This window comes from Mastigoproctus giganteus, chromosome 10 (assembly GCF_048544385.1).
Source record: "Mastigoproctus giganteus isolate SK-2022 chromosome 10, ASM4854438v1, whole genome shotgun sequence".
Taxonomy (NCBI): Eukaryota; Metazoa; Arthropoda; class Arachnida; order Uropygi; family Thelyphonidae; genus Mastigoproctus; species Mastigoproctus giganteus.
The window spans coordinates 145,632,769-145,657,259 of NC_143584.1; the positions used below are offsets into that span (position 1 = coordinate 145,632,769).

General features: G+C 37.4%; 1 protein-coding gene across 2 annotated transcripts in view; it reads right to left on the reverse strand.

Moving 5' to 3' along the window:
* The window catches only part of PAN2 (PAN2-PAN3 deadenylation complex catalytic subunit PAN2), a 588,859-nt gene that overhangs the window by 259,205 nt on the left and 305,163 nt on the right, over nt 1–24,491 (reverse strand). For both annotated transcript variants that reach the window (XM_090383685.1, XM_090383686.1), the window contains exon 17: nt 4,474–4,572. In XM_090383685.1, coding sequence (XP_090239811.1) covers nt 4,474–4,572 — 99 coding nt within the window. The remainder of the gene's footprint in view (nt 1–4,473; nt 4,573–24,491) is intronic.

Here is a 24,491-nt window from a genome sequence, read left to right on the forward strand (position 1 = left end):
CCCTTGAGCCTTGCACATTCTTTCCAGGGCCGAATTGATCGACAAGGCTCTCATCATATACTCCCTTCTATCGTGTCTGGGCAGAATTGCAGACACTTTCAAATTCAACCCTAATTCTTGGCTTTTGTTCAACAGTGACCTGTACTTGTTAAGTAATTCTGCCGGTCTCCTACTCCTAATATCATTAGTGCCAACGTGTACAACTATATCACCTTTGTGCCCTTAAAAGATGATATCTGCTCTACAACGTCATCAACCTTTGCCCCTGGCAGACATACCCTGGTCCTGTTCCACCTATCCTTTTTACAAAGCATGTTTCCGTTTCCCTGACAATAGAGTCACCAACAACTACTAGTTCCTGTGGGACCTGCACATTCTGCCTTGGGGGTTGCCGCTGTGTTGCGTGATGACCAAGTGCAAGCTCTGGCATTGATGTGGGCAGCTGAGAGCCTGATGGGCCCCTCAATTTAGATCTTTCGAGGGCATCCACCCTGTCCTTCAAACTCTCATAATAGGCCCATAACAACGCTGAGTTGTCGCCTGATTTCCTTAAGCTCCTTACATCGCGCACACACAAAGACATCCCCCATGGCAATGTCATGTTCCGTTCCAGAGAGTTCGGCAAACATTTCACAAGTTGCACATTTTTTTAGGCTGTGATGCGTTGGAGAGTCGCCCCCCTCAGTTCTCCCCCAAGTCACAGCACTCCTGCCACTTTGTGCCCGTTGCTTTGCTGCTCTAGTTTGGGGCATGATACTTTAAATTAATAAAATCAATAAAATAATTTAATTAAATGTCAATACTACGCTATCTAATAGAACCAGTGAAGCGTATTACTCTAAAAATTATACGTTAGAGCTACCTAACTACCTCAATTAAAAATTTGAATTCCCTACCGCTATATACAAAAACAATGGCTGCAAGATTCGAACGAAATAACGGTTTTACGTATGTATTACGTATATGTACAAAAACTGTTTATCTAAATTAAAATAAAAATAACCAGCGTAACTATAACTATAAGACTACGTATTAAGTACAATATAAAATAACAACTATGTAAATAAAAAGGCAAACACTTATCGTTTTTTTCGGAGCCTGCAACTGACAGCCGTAATTTCCTGGGTGAAGCATTGCATTGCCCAGGAACCCAGGTATCCCATGAATTCTGTCCTTACAGTGTATAGGTAACGGTGTGCTAGATAGTAGATCCCTGGCTCTGCTATCCACATGCTAGGGATGGTAACTAGTCAGCTGCAGCTTACTGTGGTAGACTAGGCAAAGTGGCCAGTCACCCAACACAACCCATTACTACACTACGATACACACGTGCTACTACAGTGATTGTCCTTTATCTATACAGTATCTACACACATTACACGTGGAGTTGACAAAGTCTGGTTGGGCTGCAAAAACCATAAATAAATAAATGTGTACTACTGGGCTGGGCTCGTTTTGGAGAAAATAGGGGAGTCAAGTGGAGGATTAGACCTCCCAGTGGACCTACTGGTGGTAGATAGTGGCAATACCTAAGAAATGAACCCATATTAGGATCTTTCTTGGTTTACATTGTGACTGCCATAACCATCCTTGGTTATGGCAGTCACAATGTTGGCTGTGCATCTGGATTTCTTCAGGTTAATGGGATGGGAGTGAGTACTTGAACTGCATGCATTTATGGAGATGCTAGCTTACAGGTACAGTGTACAATACTGGTTTGGCGGTCTTCCCTTTAGAGCATGGGTTCTCAAAGTGGGCACTGAAGCCTTCTGGGGGGGGGGGGGCGATAGTGGGTTCAGAAGCAATTGGGGGGCATTCAAGCGGTCTAGGGGCCTGTGGCTCCTTATCCGTATTTTTATCTCCTCAGGTCCAGTGGATCCAGTTCAAAGGTCAACTAATAAATTCTATAATTTTTACTCTATGGACACAGCTGAAATTCGCTATAGGTGAAGCCAGAACTGTTTTCTTCTATTTTCCCACTTCAATTTTCAAAACCTTCTATTGAATTTCACGCAGATGACAAAAATGTGACATCAAGTGTGTATTTTTTAGGCTTTTTTCTAAACCCACCCTAATTAGCCTAGGGCCTTTGAAACGGGACAACGCAAGCTACTGTGAGTTGACATAAGAAGCAACAAACGAAACAGTAGCAACAACTGTTTTTGAAGACGAACAGATCGTATTTCCTAAGGAGGTTTTTTCCCCCCATGAAGTGGAAATTTCAGGAAAATGAACTCCGTTTTCCTTCATTCGGCAAACAGCAGCTCTGTCAGCATAAGAGAAGTGAAATTACATTTGCAGCTCAGAATGGAATTCAAGCAAGCAAACATATGACACTTTTATGGTGAATTTTTCGGGCGTGTGTGTGATAATAAAAATTCAATTTTTTCAAGGTATCAAATGCCTATAAAACAATCCGTTACTCGTAGCATATATATATATATATATATATATATATTTTTTTTTTTTTTTTTTTTTTCGTTTGCACACCATGTAAGATGCATGCGAAGTTCCTTCGACATAAGTTTTCAAAGTTTATAACGCAGCTATGAATAGAAATATTTTGTTGAAAGTTCGTAAGAGGATCAAATATACATCCATGAAACTGCTGTGGTAACGCAAATGACGTAAGCTTGACCAGTCAATTATATCTTCACGTCTGTTGATTCGTTTGAGACAGATTAGGCGTGAATTTTAAACTAATGAATAAGTTTTTTTCAAGAGAAAGACATTCCTATTCGTAATATTTGCAGTAATATATTTCTGTAATATAGTAATATAGTTTCTGAAGCCAGAACTATATTTGTAATATAGTTCTGGCTTCAGAAATCAATACCGACACTGTACCCTAGATTATGGGAAATAGTGTAGAAATTTTTAATTGCATTTCCATCTTCTTATTTGGCTGAGCGTGGATTTAGTGCTGTAGCAAATTTACTATCTAAGAAAAGGAACCGATTGCATATAACTGTGCGTGGCGATTTACGACTGTTTTTAACGAAAGTTGAACCCGATATTAACAAACTTTTAAAAATGCATCAGGCTCATCCTTCACATTAATTTGTTATTTTTTCTTTGTATTTTTACTTTGTAAGTTTGAAATAAACAATTTCCTAATATATTTGATGGTGTTTTAATTATTACAATAAGATTCTTACTAATGCATTTGCAATCTCTTGATATATATTCCGAATTTTCATATTTAAACCATTGTATGATACTGTGCATAATGTTATTCGAGCATACACTTTAAAATCTTTACATATGGACTATGTTTCATCAAAATCGGAATAGCAATAACTGTGTTCAAGATGAAGCACATATTGGCTACTACTTTTTCAATAATTTAATGGCATAAGCAGTAATGTATCATTAGTTGCTATTTACGTTGAAAATATCAAACGGCTGGAACGCGGAAAACTGTTATAATGGGGGGCGTTACAAAATTTATGTCTTGCAAAGTGGGCGGTGGCCCGAAAAAGTTTGGGAACCTATGCTTTAGAGGAAGATGTGCTTCGCTATTACGACTCTAATTTTGTTGAACTGATTTACTTGAGATGTGATGGCATGTCTCATCTTACTTCTGTTGTTAGGACATAACTGATTTGTTGAGGTAGCACTTGTGTTAGATTTATAACACTGATTTATAACACTCCTTGGACATGAAAAACATACATGGCCACCACACTTGGGGGCATGCATATGAATTATGTACATCCCATTTGTTTGCTCAGCAGTAGGTCTCTCACCCAGCTCCATGTACCTGGATGGCAACTAACTAGTGGCAGTATATGTCTGATATTAATTGTACAGTATTGAAAAGAGGTGGTGCAGTAGCCAGAAAAGCTGGATAGGATCACCTAATTTAATAAATTAAAAAAAATGACTTTGATCCCTGTAGAGTTCAACTGATGATCCTGGTGCTGCCTTCATAAGTCATTTACATTCTACACAGCAAAGGTAGTCTGTTCTGACATGAAGATGACAACTATCTATGTTCCTTGTAAGTCCAGCGGAAGAGTTAAAGCTCAATTGTACAAAATAAACTGAATTGTGAATTAAATTGTGTGAATGGAAATTAAACCATTGAGTTCTTTGTGTAGAAGAATCAAGTCAAATAATTTCTTTTGTGATTGATGCAGTAAAATTTGAGAATAATGACATTGCATGTAACTGAATCTGTCATACTACCCACATCTTAACAAATATATCGAATTAATCTTTTCCAGTCTCCTTGTTGATCAAACTAGAAAATTTTCCCTTAACTTCCAATTTCTTGGTGGATGTCTTCCTATCATCCACCACTTCATCTTCACCTTATATCCAAAAATTTAATTTAGTTTGATTGACAAACAAATTAAGGTTTTAATTAAATTCATAACCAGATTAAAAATGGATTGAATATTAAATAAAAAGTATATCTGACAGTCAGATATAAAAAAGTTTACAGTATATAAATGAATAAATAGTTACCTCTAGCTGCATTTTCCAGAATGCTACATCTTGTTGATTATCTAATCCACAACTAACTATTAATATGTCAGGCAGAGTCTTCAGATTTTTAATTTGCAGCTGAAATAAACAAACAAAAAATTATAAAAGGAAACAAAAAGCAACCTTTATGATGTATTCAAATTGATGACATAAACTAAATGCCAGGTAAGTATTGAAAACTCTCTCTTTCTCTCTCAATGATTTATTGAGAGAGAAAGAGAGTATAAGTTAAAAAAAATTCTTAATTACTTACAATTTGAAAAAAATATAAATATAAAATGTAAACGTAACAAAGCTCTAGAGTAGAGTCGTTGAAATGTTTTTTGGCTACATATGCCTCTTGATTCCTAGTTTAATACCAGCAGACCCCAAATATAAAAATATTTTATATTTGGGAGACTGTCAGATTAGAAGCATAAGTCTAATAAACAACCTTTTTGCATGCTAATTATTACTATTAATAGTGGCAAATGATGCAAGAAAGCAATCTTGGTGCCTCCGTAGCCAGGTGGGCAGGAGCAGCAGTGCGCACATGCTTCTTGATTAGACCGGGGTTCGAGCCCGTGACCACCAAATACAGAGGATGTGGAAAGGTCAGGGAATGACCATCACATATCCCCGCAGCAAAATGGCCTTAGTTGCTAATGCTTCTAAAAACCAAATAACAAACAACAAAGCAACCTTATAGAGCATAAGCCAACAAAAAAAAGTCAACACTCCCATATCACCTATCCATTACTTCTAATAGTTTGTCTAGTTCTTCATTGAATTTATTCAAACTACTCACCTCTACAGAACCAGATGGGAGTGTGTTCTAACAACCAAATACCGACTAGGTGAAGGCACACTTCTGCCCATCTATATTGCAACCATTCTTCCTCAATTTGAATTTATGCCCCTTCATGTGCATGTAGTCTGAACAAAAGGAAGGATTGCAAAAGCATTGAGCTTGCTCAATCTATTCAAAGCTTTAAACACCTCAATCAGATCTCCTTGCAGGTGCTCAGCCTCCAGCCTGCAGAATTGAAGCCTTCCCTAGAAAGAGAACCCTTTTGTTCCTCTCACTAATCTTGTCACTTTTCTCTCCATCTGTTCCAACAGTTTCACATCATTCCTAAAATGAGGCTTCCAGACCTGTATTCAGTACTCAAGATGTGACTTGACCATTGCCTTATACAATAGGATAATCACCCCCCCCCTTATCCCTGGTGGAAAAATTTATATATATATCATTGACAAAATCCCATGAGCTTTCCTAGCAACCTGTCTGCACTGCTTGGAAAACATCACATTTAACAGCACAATTACCACAGGTCCTTTTCATTCTCCACTACCCTGAGTGTGGTACCACACAGTTGGCAGTTATTCTGGGATTGCTGCTCCCCATATGACGTACCTTGCAGATGTCAATATTAAACTTTGATTACTATTTCTCAACCCATCTATCTAATTGGTCTAGATCTTGCTTCAGTGGCATACCCTAGTTACTACGGTTAATCACCCTTCCAACCTTTGTATCATCTGCAAACTTAAGCCTGATATGCCTTCATCAATAGCATTAATAAATACAGAGAACAACAATGGACCCAGCCATGAATTGATTAGCATTAGTAAAAGCACATGATGCAAGAAAGCAAGCTTCATAGCATCAGTCAAAAGAAAAAAAAAAAAAAAAAAAAAAAACCTTCTCATTTCACCCATCCACTCACTCCAAATGTTTGTCTAGTTCTGCCTTGAATCTATTTAAGCTATCAACTTCTACAAAGACAGACAGAAGTTTGTTCCAGCAATCAACCAACTTCAAACAAAGCAAGCATGATGGATATGCCAAAATTGCAAATCTTTAGCCTCAATTATGTATTCAACAGACCAAAGTTGTGCATTCATTTGTGAAGGAAAGGATAAAATTAAAGACCATGTACAAAATATTGGAAATATGTATGCAGTTGATAATTATGTTAAAAGGGCAAGGGATTGAGGAAACAGAAAGATCTTTAAAATTCTTTAAATAATCTTTAAAAGATTGGTTTAATAGATTCAACAACCAAGCAGTAAGTTCAAGAATAAGGCTAAGTTATAAAACATTAGATTGACTAGAGAATCTCCTTGTGCACTAGGATTAGTGCACAAGGAGATTCTCATGAAATATTCTGCTTGTCAAATTTTTAACATTGACAAGATAGGATTATTTTGGAAAAAATACATGCACAAATCTACTTGTCAAAAAGAGGAGAAAGTTGTATTTGGATACAGGGTAGGACAGGTTCACAGTGATGCTTAGTGGCTATGCAGCAGGTGAAATAAAACCTATGCTACTTTCAGAAAATCCTAAAGCTTTAAAGGAGAAGAGAAAAGGTAAGTTACTAATCATCTGGAAATTTAATTCAAATGTCTATGTTACTTGAACAATTTTTCAGGATTGGTTTAGTCTTCATTTTGCTCCAGCAGTTAGACAATATTATGGCAGTAATGATTTAGAATTAAACACACTGCTGGTTTTGAACAATGCCCTTAGACATCCACATTCATTCAAGGATGCTTATCCAGAAATTAAAGTTGCCTTTATGCCTTCAAATATCTCCTGTGATATTCAGCCTATAGATCAAAAAGTCATATAGCTTGATCCACAGGCTTCATCTGCACTACATCATAGCTTGATCCATAGGCTTCATCTGCACTACATCATAGCTTGATCCATAGGCTTCATCTGCACTACATGAAGCAAAAGATCAACTATGATACAGGGCAACTGAAGGAGAGATTACACCTACCATGAAGGAATTCTGAAAAAGATATAACATTTATAACACAGTTAACATTAGAGACTCTTGGCTAAGATAAAGGAATCAGTGTTTGATGGAAACAGTTGTGCCCAGAATTAGTTACAAATTTTGAAGGTTAGGAGGAGATCCCTGAAACCCGCTAAAAAGGAAGTTTGGATGAATTGATTGCATCTGATTCAGGACCTATGTCCAATAAAGATCTGACTGCCATGCAAGAAGCAAATAAGATCAAAATGATGATGTACTCATTAAAAGCCTTTCTACAAATACTTCGAATGTGAAGAAATTCAATGAAGCCTTCACTTATCTTGAGAAGTTCTAAAATACTGTGGAAGAATTTAATCCTAATATAGAAAGAAGTTCAGTGGTCCATGGAGAAGTCAAGAAAGTTACAACTTACTATAGACTCCTTTACTAAGAAAAGAATAATGCATTTGTTTAATTTTCTCTAACAGAGTCAGAAGGACTTCTAAATCTACATCACAAACCTCTATAAAAGCCTACTGGCAAGTCCTTCATCAAACCATAAAAACATGTTCTTCTGTCTGACAAACTGATTTGAAGGTAAGAAAGCAACATTTAAGTTTAATTTTAATAATCATATTTGATGTCAAATGCATCTTTTGAAGTACGGTAGTGTGTCAATAATCAGAACTAACTGAGACTGGGGATAGTTTGGACTTCCAATTTGTTCGGATTTTCAAACTTATCAAAAATACTGTTCATGAGACTAAAAAAATAAAGGTTTAGTAAATTTATAAATAAAAACACTAAGTTGTACTTAAGTATTTTTATTCATAGGTAACAAAACAAATGGACCTTTCAGCTCAGTAACACATGCGTATAAGCCTTTAACAAAAATATAATTACTGAACTTATTTTTTGCTGCACCGTTTTCAAACTTCGTTGCGTTTTTGCCAGATCTCTCACTCTTTTCAATATTGAGTTGGAGAGTATTAAGTTTGTTGATCATATGTCGATTCATCATTCAGTTTGTGTTTCGATTTTCATGTATCATTTAATTTTGTTAATTGGTAAGGTAATAAAAGTGTAAATTAGTGATTTGTATCTTCATTTTTATAGCCTGTGGATAATATTACTCCGATTTTAGCTTATTAGAATTGCTGTTTAATAAAATCAAAATTAAATTTGCAAACATGATAACTGATGCTTACTATAATTATTTTATGGCACCAGCATAAAAAAAATAAATGCAGGCTCGTTCAGATTTTTGACGTTTTGACACTCTACTGTATTCTGTATACATTGAATAACATTCAGGATTTAAAAAAAAAAAAATATATACACACACAGGGTGTTTCAAAAATATTGGTAAAAACGTTTAGGGGAGGTAGGTAACATCTAAAGGGATGTGAATTGCATAGGAACCCATAACTGGAAACATCACCGTAAGTCGGTAGACTGCGCTGTTCATCAATTTGCGAGAGGGAAAATTTTTGGTTTACTCATTCAAGCAGTAGTCTCCGCACGAAGAGCATGCATCAATATACATGCTCTTCGTGTGGCGAATACTGCACGAAGAGCATGCATCGATATACAAACTGTGAGCTGGCAGACATGCACCTAGTGTATGGATTAGCAGAGGGAAATGGATGAGCCGCTCAACGAATTTATGGAGAAAGCTTCCCAGACAGACATATACCGGACCACCGTTTGTTTGCGTGCGCATCAAAATTTATGCGATTATGAGTCATTTAGAGGTAACGGGAGAAGTGCGGGCAGACCACGTTCAACGCGAACTCCTGCTGTTGTTGTTATTGTTGTTATTTGGCTTTTAGGAGCATTGGCAACTAAGGCCATATTGCTCTGGGAATATGCGGTGGTCATTCCCTGAACTTTCCTCATCCTCCGTATTTGGTGGTGACGGGCTCGAACCCTGGTCTAATCAAGAAGTGTGTGCTAAGCACTGCTGCTCCTTCCCACCTGGCTAAGGAGGCGCCTGCAAACTCCCGCCATGAAAGAAAGAAAGTTGAATGCCGTCCAGAATAATCCTACTACCAGCACACGTGGCATTGCCTCTGCCTTAGGAGTGTCTCATTGCAGTGTACAGCGTGTCTGGCACGATGATTCCTTACACCCCTTTCATCTCCAAAGGGTTCAGTTACTGCTCCCCCAAGATCATCCCACACATGTGGCTTTTGCGCAGTGGTTTGTCCAAGAAAGTGTTCAAGACTTGAATTTTCCAGCCTATGTTTTGTTCACGGATGAGGCTTATTTCACTCGGGATGGCTTATTCAATCAGTACAATGCTCATGTGTGGGCTCACGACAACCCACATGGTGTGCGCCCCCATGTGGCACAACATCACGTTGCGATAAATGTGTGGGCAGGTATGGTCGGTGACTGCTTAGTCAGCCCATATCTCTTACCATCCCGCACGAACTCCACTAAATATCTGATCTTTCTTGAACAAGTTCTACCAGTTACTTGACGATGTTCCAGCAAATGTGAGACCCAACATTTGGTTTCAACATGACGGGGCACCTGCCCATTATGAAAGGTGTGTTCGTGACCATTTGAACAGGCGTTTTGGGCATCAATGGATTGGCCATGATGGACTCGTTGCCTGGCCCCCACGCTCACCTGATTTCTTTCTCTGGGGGCCCTCAAATCTATCATGTATGAATCGCCCATGGAGACAGAAATGGATCTCGTGGCGAAGACTCATCTGTGCTGCTGCTTTTTTTTTTTTTTTTTTTTTTTTTTTGATTTGGTAGTTGTTGGCGCATCGGCTTCTGTGGCCATATTGCACCTCCCAAGGTTTTTGCAGTACTTTGATCCAAGCCCGAGGCGGGAATCGAACCCGCGACCTTTGGGTTGCCGGGCAGGTACTTTACCCACTCGGCTAGCCCGGTCGGCTGTGCTGCTGCTACTGTCAAAGAAACTCCAGGTGTGTTCGACCATGTCCGCCAATCCATGCTGTGTAGGTGTCACGCATGTATCGTGCCTCATGGTGGAACCTTCGAGCATCTGTTGTAACATCATGAAATGCATCCATCTCGTACTCCATTGTTAATATTACAAATAAATGTTTGCCACTAATTACTGTCTTGTGTCATTTCTGTTTCTTGTGCCTCTGCTACTACTTTCCCGTGACATTTCCGGTTATGGGTTCCTATGCGATTCACATTCCTTTAGATGTTACCTACCTCCCCTAAACGTTTGTACCAATATTTTTAAGACACACTGTATATATATGTGTGTGTGTGTGTGTGTGTGTGTGTGTGTGTGTGTGTGTGTGTGTGTGTGTGTGTGTGTGTGTGTGTGTACAAATACCACAATTGGGAATCTTATAATATTTTTTTGTTTCTCTGGCATTACTGTCATATACAATCAAAGCTCTTTATAGAGACCCTCTTTTTAATGTCTCCCACACAAAATAACATCCTATGTGTTTGATCCCAGCCAATTTCTCATTAACCTAATGCTATTTTATGAACAATCAGTATAATGCCCTTCCAATATAATGACCATTTTCTCATTCCCCTGGGGGGGTCAATTATATAGAGCTTCAACTGCATACAGAATATCTCATTCACATGTCAGCTTTAAAAACAAATAAGATAAAATGTTTTCTAGTCCTTTCTTAACATTTTCTTATCCACAGAATATAACAAACTTCTTCAGAGCTGAAGAAAACTTGAGTGTACAGAAATTTGTAGACGTTAGTTAGTTAGTTATTTGGTTTTTAGGAACATTAGCAATTAAGGCCATATTGCTCCGGGATATGCAGTGGTCATTCCCTGACCTTTCCGCATCCTCCATATTTGGTGGTGACAGGCTCGAACCCCGGTCTAATCAAGAAGCGTGTGCTACGCACTGCTGCTCCTTCCCACTTGGCTACGGAGGCACCTGAAATTTGTAGACAATGGATGCATTCTTTCATTTTTAGATAGTATGAATCAGAGCTGTAATACTCAATATGTTCTACGTTGATAATAATATTAGTAAATTAATAAGAGGAGTTTACCTCAATATAGTACGTGGAACACTTCCGTATGATACCCTCCAGAAATTAAAACGGAAAAAACGAAAAAATCGACACCTTACCGGTACATTAAAGTAAAATATAAATAATTAAATAATCAATTTAACACAATTCAAAATCAATTCAAAACAATTAAAATTCAAATTAACGCAATTAAAAGAATCTAACGAAAATATTCAAAACGATTTTCCTTCCTGAAGCTGACAATGCTTTTCGACCGACTGTCGTGATCACAGGAATGAAAATTCATATTTATATTTTACTTTAATTATTTATATTTTACTTTAATGTACCGGTAAGTTGTCGATTTTTTCGTTTTTTCCGTTTTAATTTCTGGAGGGTATCATACGGAAGTGTTCCACGTACTATATTGAGGTAAACTCCTCTTATTAATTTACTAATATTCTTTCATTTTGGATAAAATTACCTTTTCAATACCAAGATTTTAATAATCATGTTTATGATCTTGAAAGCTCTGACATTTTGTGATGGGCCCAACCGTGATTCAGAAATCAACATTATCCAAAACTGATCATGTATAATAACTTCTCAATAGATTTAATAAGAACCATCTTCAGGATACAATAGCCAAGTTCAGCATCCACCCATCAATCTGCTTCCTATACACAACTTCAGAATTCCCCCCCCCCTCGCACACTGTCTACATACATAGAAGGAATTAGACGGTATGAATCAGAGCTATAACGTTCAATACATTCTACATTGATATCAATATTTGTTAAATAATAAGAGGAGTTTACCTCAATATAGTACGTAGAACACTTCAGTACGATACTCTCCAGAAATTAAAATGAAAAAAATCGAAAAACTTACATCAAAGTAAAAATAATTAAAAACCAATTAAACACAATTAAAAGTCAATTTAATGCAATTAAAAATATTAAAAAGAATCTAACGAAAATATTCAAAACGATTTTCCTTCCTGAAGCTGACAATGCTTTTCGAGTGTATGTCGTGATTACAGGAATGAAAATTACTGAATAGAGTTGAACATGAAACTTAAATAGTGATTATTTGTCTTCACGCATGGCCTTAAAGGTCCATGCACTGGAGATCAAATATGGCCAACGAACATTAACAGAATTCTCGTGTAATTTAATTTCTACGGTTTCTGCAATTAATAGTCATGTATAATTACGTTGGACATTAAGTATTTTGGCTTCGTTAAATAAAAAAGTATGTTTTTCGTTAATGGCATGAAAGGCTAATTCAGACGCTGCTGAACGAGAAGCACGAACTGAGGCTTCAAGTTGATTTTCAAGAATATTCAGAGAAAAACACATTGAACCATGGTAAGATGGGTCACAATCACCGCAAGAAATGTTATATACCAGGTCATTAATTTGTGTTGCAAACGCGGAAAGAACTGAGCAATTGTTCAGTATAGTGTGTAATTTCCGTATTGGCCTGGCCGCAATTTTAAATTCGGTATCTTTAAAGAATATATTAAGCTGTTTGTGCCACTGTTCAACATATGGGACAGAAATAAAGTATTTTTTGATATTACTATTGTTGATTGGTGTAGTATTTTCTATCCTATCCTTAGCCTGTACCCTAATTCGGTTTATAGCGGCAAGGGGATAACCCCTGTTTAAGAACCTCCTAGTCAATATTTGTATTTCTGAGCTCAAAGCAGATTCCGTCGTTGAATATTTATAGGCATTTAGAAATTGATTAAAGATAATCGATCTTTTGTAGGTTTTCGATAGATGCTAAATTGGATTTTATTTGAGTCCCGAGTAAGCGTGAAATTTAGAAAGTTTAATGACTTTTATCCGTATCCTCCCTTCCAATGTAAATTTGAGTCTAGAATGAATATTATTAAACGAATGTAAAATGCCTTGGATAGTACTACAATCAGTAATAGCTAGAACATCGTCTAAAAACCTCTCATAGTATGTGATACGGGGTCGAAAAGGTGTCAAATATATATGCTCAATCTTTGAGAGATAGATCTCTGACATTAAGCAGCCAAGTCCAGAGTCTTTAAGATTATTAAATAATGTATCGTAGTTCTTAATCCCAAATTTTATTACTTGTCTAAAGGGTTTTATAATGATATATACATGTGTGGCTAAGGATGAAAATGCCGAGTTCCTGTAGGAAACAATAGGTCGAATAGGAAATCCAGTCTTGTGTAATTTTACCTGACTGAAAAGTGCAGGAATATTGTATGTTCTGGCCTTCAATTCCTTTAACTGAGCCATAGTAATGTAGTCGTTTTTTCGATACGAGGTTAACATTTTATTGTATTGATTGACCAAATTGGTAAACAGTGACGGGTCTACTTCAAGATAAGTGGAGGCATCTGAAACAACTGAATCTAATTTATTAATATAATCAGGTTTATCTAATATTACCACTGTATCTCCTTTATCTGCCCTCTGTATAATAATGTCTTTATTTTCCAGAAGTTCTCTTAAAGCTGAACTGTCATGAGTATTCAATTTAGGAAGTCGCATTTCTTTTATGTTATTCACTACTTGGTTAACATGTTGAATAAATAAATCTTTTTGTGGAACATTACAAAGTCCAAATTCAATATCAATTACGCATTGTTTTTTAGGTAGTTGTCGAGGTGGTAAATTATAATTTAATCCTTTGGATAAAAGTGAAATCTGGTCCTGAGATAGTGTACACAAGGAAAGATTTGTAATCTGTTAACATATCGGTTCGTTGAATACTGGGTGAGGGGGTGTTCATGAACTAGCTGACATATTCTGTGGTAGTACATTGTGTAAGGTACTACCACAGAATATATCACATACTATGGTTTCACATAATATGGTTTGAGCCTGAGCAGCTTAATGTCAGAGATCTATCTCTCAAAGATTGAGCATATATATCTGAGACCTTTCTGGCCCCATATCACATACTATGGGAGGTTTTTAGACGATGTTCTAGTTATTACTGATAGTAGTACTATCACGACATTTTACATTTGTTTAATAATATTCATTCTAGACTCAAATTTACATTGGAAAGGGAAGGATACAGATACAAAGTCATTAAACTTTCTAAATTTCACGCTTACTCGGGACTTGAATAAAATTCAATTTTGCATCTATCAAAAACCTACAAACACCTGTATGCTTCTATATTATAATAGCTATCACTCATTCACCTACAAAAGATTGATTATCTTTAATCAGTTTCTAAATGCCTATAAATATTCAACGACGGAATCTGATTTGGGCTCAGAAATACAAATATTAACTAGCAGGTTCTTAAACAGGGGTTATCACCTTGCACTATAAACCGAATTAGGGTAGAGGATAGGATACAAAACACTACACCTTTTTTTTTATTTCTGTCCCACAAACAGCTTAATATATTCTTTAAAGATACCAAATTTAAAATTGTGGCCAGGCCAATACGGAAATTACACACTATACTGAACAATCGCTCGGTTCTTTCCACGTTCACACGACCTGGTATACAACATTTCTTGCAGTGATTGCAACTTGTCTTACTAAGGTTCAATGTATTTTTCTCTGAATATTCGTGTAAATCAACATGAAGCCTCAGTTCGTGCTTCTCGTTCAGCAGCGTCAGAATTAGCCTTTCATGCCATTAATGAAAAATAATACTTTTTTATTTAACAAGGCCAAAATACTTAATGTCCAACATAATTACACATGACTATTAATTACAGAAACCGTAGAAATTAAATTACACAAAAATTCTGTTAATGTTTGTCGGCCATATTTGATCTCCGATGCGTGGACCTTTACCCGCATGCGCGAAGACAAATAATCACTATTTAAGTTTCACGTTCAACCCTATTCAGTAATTTTCATTCCTGTGATCACGACATACAGTCGAAAAGCATTGTCAGCTTCAGGAAGGAAAATCGTTTTGAATATTTTTGTTAGATTCTTTTTAATATTTTTAATTGGTTAAATTGAATTTTAATTTGTGTTAAATTGATTTAATTGTGTTAAATTGATTTTACTTGTGTTTAATTGGTTTTTAATTATTTTTTACTCTAATGTAAGTTTTTCGATTTTTTCTTTTTAATTTCTGGAGAGTATCATACGGAAGTGTTCTACGTACTATATTGAAGTATACTCCTCTTATTATTTTACAAATAATGTAAAATGATGTAAAAATGAATTAGTAATAATGTTGCCAGAGCAAAATAAGTTTAATATAAAATACCATTTCACTGGGTATAAAAATTTCAAGCAATTAATCTAAAGGATGATGTCCCTTCCCCAAAGGTTCACTGTAAACAAACATATGTATGCTAACAACAGCATACTAGACAGATAAAGGAAAAATTATATAAATACAAGAAGCAGCATCTAATACAGCATATAAACTAAAAAAAACCAAACATTTGTTTCAGTGATATGCAAACATGGAGCCAATGGGATATGTGAATATGAGAGCAAAGAGGAAACAGGTGGGAGTATGCTATAGAGCAGGATGCTGTAAAGAGTACAATGAAAACCTCTAAATGAAGAAGGAAGCAGCTCAGCACGCAAGGTGTTACAGGAGATTTAAATCTGCTCCTTATTGAGCAATTGGGAGAGAAACTTGCCATGGCAGATAGAATTTTTAAAATTAACTAGATCAGTGATTAGCAATCTTCCTTTCTTTTATTGTGGTCAGTCTATGGTAGTTTCTGTCATATCAAATAACAGTTCAAAATTCTGAATTAAAAATGGGAAAAAAAATAATAAAAATTAAACTTCCAATCACAACTCCAGCTAGCATGCAATTCATACACTTGGTATTCAATCATTAGTAAATCAGTTTCTTTTCCCAGGAGAAACAACTTCATTATCACTGCATGTGGCAGCCGATATACTACCATCATAATTAACATTAATTTGAACTTGCAACATGTGTACCAGTGATTGCACATGTTACACCAAGACCATAGCCAGCCTAAACATACACATAGCTCACAGCTATGCTTTCAGGGTATATAATACATCTATTTGCTTCGTGCATACACACAGACAGACCATAACCTTCATCACCTTACAGAGAGTTTAAAGTAATCACATCTTTTCTTTACACAAAGATCATTATGTAAAATTTAAGAGTAGTCACTAGTTATTATTTTCCAGCATACTAATTTAAAAAATAAATATCTGAAGTCTATTTTATTATTTTATTACTATCGTTTAGTAATTTTTTGGAGTTAATTAGTGAATCAGAAAAGTATCAGTGGTGGGTCACCTAGTGATCCATGGGCTATAGGCTTTGTCTGTTCATCTAGTTTAGTGTCTATATCCACATATTAAGGAAAGTTGTTATGGGATTTAATAGCACATAAAAGTTGCTTTGGCTATAATGCATTAGGGAAACTTTGTGGGAACAAAAATATTTTGGAACTAATTATCATCCGTGATTCTAATTCATTGGGCTAACAGTATTAGCATTAGTAGAGGCATATGATGCAAGAAAGCAAGTTTATATATACAGCATCAGCCAAAAAAAAAAAAAAAAAAAAAAAAAGAACCCTTTCCATTTCACACATCCATTCACTCCAGATGTTTGTCTAGTTAAAATACCCATTTACTTTGCTAGCTACCTGAGCAAGATCATCAACAGTTGAACCATTGATATCAAGTGGGCCAATCTGATTCATCCCCTTCCTTCTAGAGTTTACATAAGTAAAGAACACTTTGCTGTTCTTCTATGCATCCTTTGCCAAAGATTTCTCATAATCTGCCTTTGACTGCCTAACGCCCTTTGCAACTTGATTACAGACCAGCTTATATCTACCATAGACTTTCGTGTCGCCTATTAATTTATATGTATCCCATGCATTTTTCTTCTCTGCTGCATGTCTCATTAGTTCATTTGACTTCCATTTAGGCCTACACCTTCTACAATATTTCTTAGTTGGTATGAAAGTCTAGTAGCTTCCAAGATTACCGTATTTCCCCATGTATAAGATGCACCTTTTTTCGAAAAATTTGGAGTCTAAAAACTGGGTGCGTCTTATACAGTGGTTGTAGATTTTTTTTACTTGCATTTACCGCTTTTTCGCACTTGTTGTCTTTGCACTCATTGTTTCGCACTTATTACCAGTATATTAGGTTATGCTTTGCCACGTTCTGCCCAGAAATGGCTCAGAAAAGATTTTCGTACAGTGCTGAATTCAAGTTAAAAGCGATCCAGTTTGCAAAAGTGAATGGAAATTGTGCTGCTGAACGTAAATTTGGTCCTCCTCCAACTGAGAAAACAATCCGAGACTGGCTACAGGAAGAAGAAACCCTACTGAAAACACCACGGCAGAAGAAGGCCATTAGAGGCAAGTCAGCAAAATGGCCTAATTTAGAGAGGAAATTGAAGATATAGATTGAGGAGCAAAGGGCAATTGGAATTCCTGTGTCCACAAAGATGGTTCAGCATGAGGCAAGAAGAATTGCTGATGAAAAAGAAGTTACTGATTTCAAAGTAGGACACAATTGGTGCTTCAGGTTCATGAAACGGAATGGACTAAGCATGCATACATGCACCAGACGTGCCCAAAAGATGCATGAAAACTATGAGCAGAAGGTCCTTGAATTTCATCGTTTTGTCATTCAATGTCAGAAAACACATCAGTTTCAGTTGGGACAGATTGCAAATATGGACAAAGTCCCCCTTCAATTTGATGTCCCAAGTAACAGAACTGTTGATAAGAAGGGAGTGAAAACTGTAACTGTGAAGACAAGTGGACATGAAAAGAGCCATTATACAGTTGTTCTAGCTTGTTGTGCATACGGAACCAAGCTGCCTCCTATGCTGATTTTCAAACACAAAATAATGCCAAAAGAAGACATTCCTCGAGAAGTGATTGTCCACGTTCATGACAAGGGTTGGATGGATCAGGATGGGATAAAGATCTGGTTTGAGAAAGTTTGGAGCAGGAGACCAGGTGGGATCTTATGCAAACCTGCCCTATTGGTGCTTGATCAGTTCAGGGCACACATAGCAAAAAATATAAAGAAGATTGCTGCAGAGCAAAATACAAAACTTGCCGTCATACCTTGACATCCCAGCTCCAACCATTTGATGTCAGCATTAACAAACCCTTCAAAGCTGACATGAGAGACAAATGGAACCAAGGGATTAAGTCTTCTGGGGACAATTTGACACCAGCAGGAAGAGTGAAGAAACCAACTATAGGAGAAGTCTGTACCTGGGTGAAAATATCCTGGGATAATATCAAGATTGAGATCGTTGTCAAGTCATTTAAGAAGTGTGGCATTTCAAATGCCATAGATGGAACTGAGGACGAGGCAATATATGAAGACAGTGATTCGTCATCAGACACAGATGAGGACAAGCTAATGGATGGGAGTTTTGACAGTGATGAGTTGTATGAATTTTATGATGAATAAAACTTGGGTTCAATAACTTTATGTAATACAGTCAGTCCTCGTATAACACGTGTTTACACTACACGAATTCGATCATACACGATTTATAAATAGGGGAACGATAGCTTATATAACAAGAACCGAATTCGCTTATGCACGATTCACCTTTGTGTTTACAAGAAATGGATCGATGCAGAATCACCCCAACCGAACGCAACACGATAGGAATGAAGAGAAGATTCTGAAAATGTATTTATGTTTTTTATATTAGTGAAGGGGAAACACGTTTCGCCATAATAAAGTAAAAGCCCACACAATTCCAGCTATCGGTATAATCGCAAATGCAATTAGCCTTCCTAACAGTGAGGTAATTTTCCTTGGTGATTTTAATGTTCACAACTCCAGCTGGCTTCCATTTTCTAGTCACACCGACCCAGCAGGTCGAGATGCTGAGGGTTTTGCAATTACTAATGACCTAGAACAGATTATTCATTTACCTACAAGAATACCAGACAATCCTAATCATACAGCCAATACGCTTGATCTTTTTCACACAAACAACCCTTCTGAGTACACAGTCTAAGTGAGAGGTCCTTTAGGCACTTCAGATTACAACTTGGTGATTGTCTCTTCTCCAATGGAACCTTTATCTCATGGCTATTCCCAACCTCGTGTTGTTTGGCATTACAAGAATGCAAAATGGGATGACCTGCGATTTTTTTTTCTTCTTTTCCTTGGTCGGATTACTGTTTCAAAACTTCTGATGTCAACGTTTGCTCAGATCGTGTCAGTGAAATTATTCTTGCAGGAATGGAATCCTTTATCCCACACTCCACTTTAAAATCTCGCCCTTTATCTAAACCTTGGTTTCCCAATAAATGTGCTAAGACTGTTCAAGAGAAGAACGTTGCATATCGTAATTGGCTTGTTTCTAATTCTTCAGTTTCATTTTCTGCCTACATCAAAGCTCACACTAAACCAGTTATTAATCAGTCCAAACTAGAGTTTGAACAGGCTAAGAGTAGAAAACTTGCTTCTTGCCCTAATGGTAGCCGAGCATTCTGGTCTCTTGCCAAAGCTATTGGCCGCAACTTTTGCCCATCTCTACTCCCACCTCTGTCCAAACCAGATGGTTCTGTTGTCACTTCAGCCAAGGATAAAGCTGACCTGTTAGCATCCCATTTTTCTTCCAGCTCATGTATTAATGATATTGGTAAAACACCTCCCACCATTCCCAACACGCTCCATTCAATGCTTCCTGTGGTCTTCCGTCAAAAGGATATCAGAAGGATTTTGATGAATCTTGATGCTAAGAAAGCTCCAGGTCCTGATGGTATTTCTCCACTTGTTCTCAAAACCTGTGCTCCTGAACTTACTCCTATTCTTTGCCGCCTTTTTTCACTTTCTTATTCCAAAGGTGTTTTTCCTTCTGCTTGTAAATTTGCTCATATCCAGCCAGTTCCTAAAAAGGGTGACAAATCCCTCCCATCCAATTATCGTCCCATTGCAATTACTTCTACTCTTTCTAAAGTAATGGAGAAATCAATTAACCGCCAACTCTTAAACTACCTAGAAACCTTCCGTCTGATCAACGATTGCCAGTATGAATTCCGTCAGTGTTGATCCACTGGTGATATTCTGGCTTATGTTACCCATTTATGGACTAATTCAATGGAAAGGTTCGGTGAAACACAAGTAGTTGCTCTTGACATCTCAAAGGCTTTTGATCGTGTTTGGCATAAAGGTCTTCTAAACAAGCTTCCATCTTATGGTTTGCCAACTGTTTTTAGTAATTGGTTATCCAGTTTTCTCTCTGATCGCTCACTGAGGGTGATGGTAGATGGTTCTCTGTCTTCTAATGCCAGTGTCCCCCAAGGTTCAGTTCTTCCCCCCACTCTTTTCCTCTTGTATATCAATGACCTTCTTCCATTGACTGGAAATCCTAACCATAGTTTTTCTGATGATAGCACATTGCATTCCACTTTCCATTTTGAGAAACCTTGTCCTGCTCAATCAGCTTCAACTTCTTGAAAATCTGCTACCAATTCCTTAAATGCCGATCTTCAGGTAATTCTCCAGTGGGGCAAAGACAACTTAGTTGATTTCAATCCTTCTAAAACCCAGTCTTGTCTTATATCTCGCAAAAAGGATTCTTCTGCTCCTATGATTATCTTTAGTGACACTCCGATTTCTAGGCAAAATGATATATCACTTTTGGGGATTACCCTGACTTCTAATCTCTCTTGGCACAAGCACATTACAAATATTGCTTCCTCTGCATCTAAAAAACTTGGTTTTCTCTTTCGCTCTCGGCGTTACCTTTCTTCCAAACAGCTGCTCACTCTGTACAAATCGCAAATCCGCCCTGCCATGGAATACTGTTCCCACATCTGGGGTGGTGCCCCCAAAACCTCTCTCAGGCTTCTTGATTCCATTCAGAAGAGGGTAGTTAGGTTAATTAATGATTCATCTCTAACAGAGTCTCTCCACTCGCTTTCACATAGACGTACTGTTTCTGCTGCATGCCTCTTCTACAGATACTTCCATGGGCACTGTTCTTCTGAATTGGCTTCTATAATTCCTGCTCTCTCTCTTTCAAAACAGTCCGAACACGTGCCGCCACTAGCCAACATCCATTTACTGTCCAACTTCAAACTCACAGAACCAACTTTTCATCTTCCTTGTTTATTCATTCAACTGCCGTTTTCTGGAACAACCTTCCTTCATACGTATTTCCTGAAAATTGCAGTCTACAGAAGTTCAAGTCGAAAGTCAACAAATATCTTCTTTCATCTTCTCAACCTCCAACCCAAGCACAGTACTAAGTACTATAGGTTCTAATACTAGTAACCGCTAGAAATGTGCTTTAGTAAAATGTGAGGTGTTAATAGTGTATCTCTGCCTTTACGGTGTTGTTTATTCAGTTGCACAGCTTTGTTTATGTGTATTAAGCGTGCCTCCTCGTTTTGTAATTGTGCTTTATTCACTAAAAATGAGTAAAATACTTAAAAGGTGTGAAAAGCAGTGTCTGCAGTGTCTTCACCTTTTTCTCTCTAAATCACCTGGTGAAGACACTGCAGATTCAGAGAGAAAAGGAAAAGCAATATTGATAAACAGAGGCGGACTGGGTCAAAAATTATTACTCGGGAAAATTTATAGTGACCTCATACTTTTTTTTTTAGTATGAGGACTCCGGACTCCGGCCCACCGGGGTTTTCCCAGTAAGGCTTATGGCCAGTCCGCCTGTCGATAGAGAAAAAATATGAAATTGTGAAACGCTTTGAGCGAAATGAAAGACCGTGTGATATTTCACGTGCTACAGACCTAAATGAGGCAACACTGAGAATTACAAAGAATGCAGAGAAAATAAAAACAACTTTCATAGCAGGAACAACTCATAGTTTAATTAAAATCCATTAGATTAAGACACAAAGAATTGGAAGAGATGGAACAGCTGTCATCTGTTTGGATAGAAAATCAAACAAAAAACAAGTTTGCTTACGATAGAAGCAAAATCATCAGCAATATTTTATTACGTAATAAAATTACGTAATAAAATACGTATTTTATTACGATTATTTATTGTGTTTGATAATGTTTTGGTTACAAATGTGTGTTCAATCTTACTGGTCCCTCCGTAGCCAGGTGGGAAGGAGCAGTAGTGCATAGCACACGCTTCTTGATTAGACCTGGGTTCGAGCGAATCACCACCAAATACGGAGGATGCGGAAAGGTCAGTGAATGACCACCGTATATCCCGGAGCAATATGGCCTTAGTTGCTAATGCTCCTAAAAACCAAACAACAAACAAACCAAATGGAAGTTGTGTGTTCAATCTTGGGTGGTCGGCACCTAAAAACCTATTTTTCCCATAGGGCCTGTTGTTTATATTGCATGATTTTGCGTTGCACGAGGGTTTCTAGGAACATAACTATCATGCTATACGAGGTCTGACTGTACATTTTTTTTCAAATTTCGGGCCCCAAAATTAAGGTGCGTCTTATACATGGGGAAATACAGTAATTCTTTGAATGCTTCCCATTTAGAATTTGCTGTTGGTAACATCATCAGTTGATCCTACTGTATAGAATTTAAAAACTGTCTCAGACCACAGCAGTCAACTTTACGAAAGCAAAAATCCTTCCCTTTACCCTTGATGGTGGTTACCTCTTTTAATAAATCCTACGTCAGCACTGTGATCACTGCCATCTAGTGGTTCCTTTCCCTGCAGATTCTTAATGCATGAAAATCACCACTACTAATAATCAGATCAAGAGCATTACTCCCTCTAGTTGCCTCCCGGACATGCTGCTGTAGAAAACAATCATTCAATAAATCCACAAAAGCCTTGCTAGTGTGAGTGACCAACCCATAATTCCAGTCAATATCTGAGAAATTAAAATCCTCCATTATAAGACAATCTGATTTACTGGCTCACTCTATTTCTCTGTACAGTTGTTCATTATACTTATCCGAGTCATTAGGACTATAACACACTCCTACCCTCAATTTTGCTTTGCCAGTGTTTATGTCACACCAAACTGACTCAACACTGCACTGCACACCCATATCAAATGGCTGCAATTCCTTAGATTTTATGTTTCTTAACTAATAGAATAACCCCACCTTTCTTTCTATCCTGTCTATCCTTTCTGTACACATTGTACTCCCGAAATTCCAATTCTGCATTTGCTATATCTTTGTGACATCATGTCTCTGATATCCCAACAATATCTGCCTTTGATGGTTTGACCAACACCTCAAATTCATCAAATTTATTTACCAAATAAATTTGACCATGGGGTACCCAGATAGATGGTGATGCCATGTTGTACTTCAGTTGTTAAAGGTGCTTCAGTTGTTGATTATCGTCACCCAATCAGGTGGATGCTTATGATTCATTATCATCGGATTCATCCACTCAGGTGGACGAATCTGATTCAGTGGAATGAGAGTATAGGAACCCTTAGCAGAGAATGACCATGAGGTGCCCAGGTGGATGGTGTTGCCATGTTATATTTCAGTTGTTGATTATCATCTTCTACTCATCATGATGGTATATCAGGCTTACTGTCGAAGTTTGCAGATGATACAAAGGTAATGGCAGGGTTGTTAATGACAGTAATGGCAGTCTGCTACTGCAACAGGATCTAGATAATTTGGGCAGATGGGCTAAGAAGTGGCAACTGAAGTTTAACCTTGACAAATGCAAAGTACTGCATATGGGTAGAAGTAAACACAGAGAAATGTACCAACTGTGTGGTACTACACTTAAGGTGGTAGAAAATGAAAAAGACCTGGGAGTAATTGTGCAGTCAGATATCAAGTTTTCTGAGCAATGCAGACAGGCTGCCAGGGCAGGTCATGGGGTTTTGTCAATGATATATAGGAATTTTGCTAGCAGAGAAAAGGAGGTGATTGTCCCTCTGTATAAGGCAATGGTTAGGCTACACCTTGAGTACTGCGTACAGGTCTGGAGGCCTCATTTTAGGAAGGATGTAGATTTACTTGAGCGTGTACAGAGAAGGGCAACAAGATTGGTGAGGGGAATGAAGGGATCCTCTTACCAAGAGAGGCTTAAGTTCTGCAAATTGCAGTGGCTGAAGACCAGGCACCTGCGCGGTGATCTTATTGAGGTGTATGAGGCCTTGAATGAATGGATTTAGCACGCTGAATTCTGATGGGATCCTTCCACTTGTTCAGATTACGAACCTAAGGGGGCATAAATTCAAATTAAGAAAAGACAGACGTAGAATAGATGTGCGAAATTTTGTCTTTAGTCAGCGGGTGGTTAATTGCTGGAACAAACTTCCATCTGTCGTTGTGGAAGTTGATAGATTAAATAAATTTAAGGAG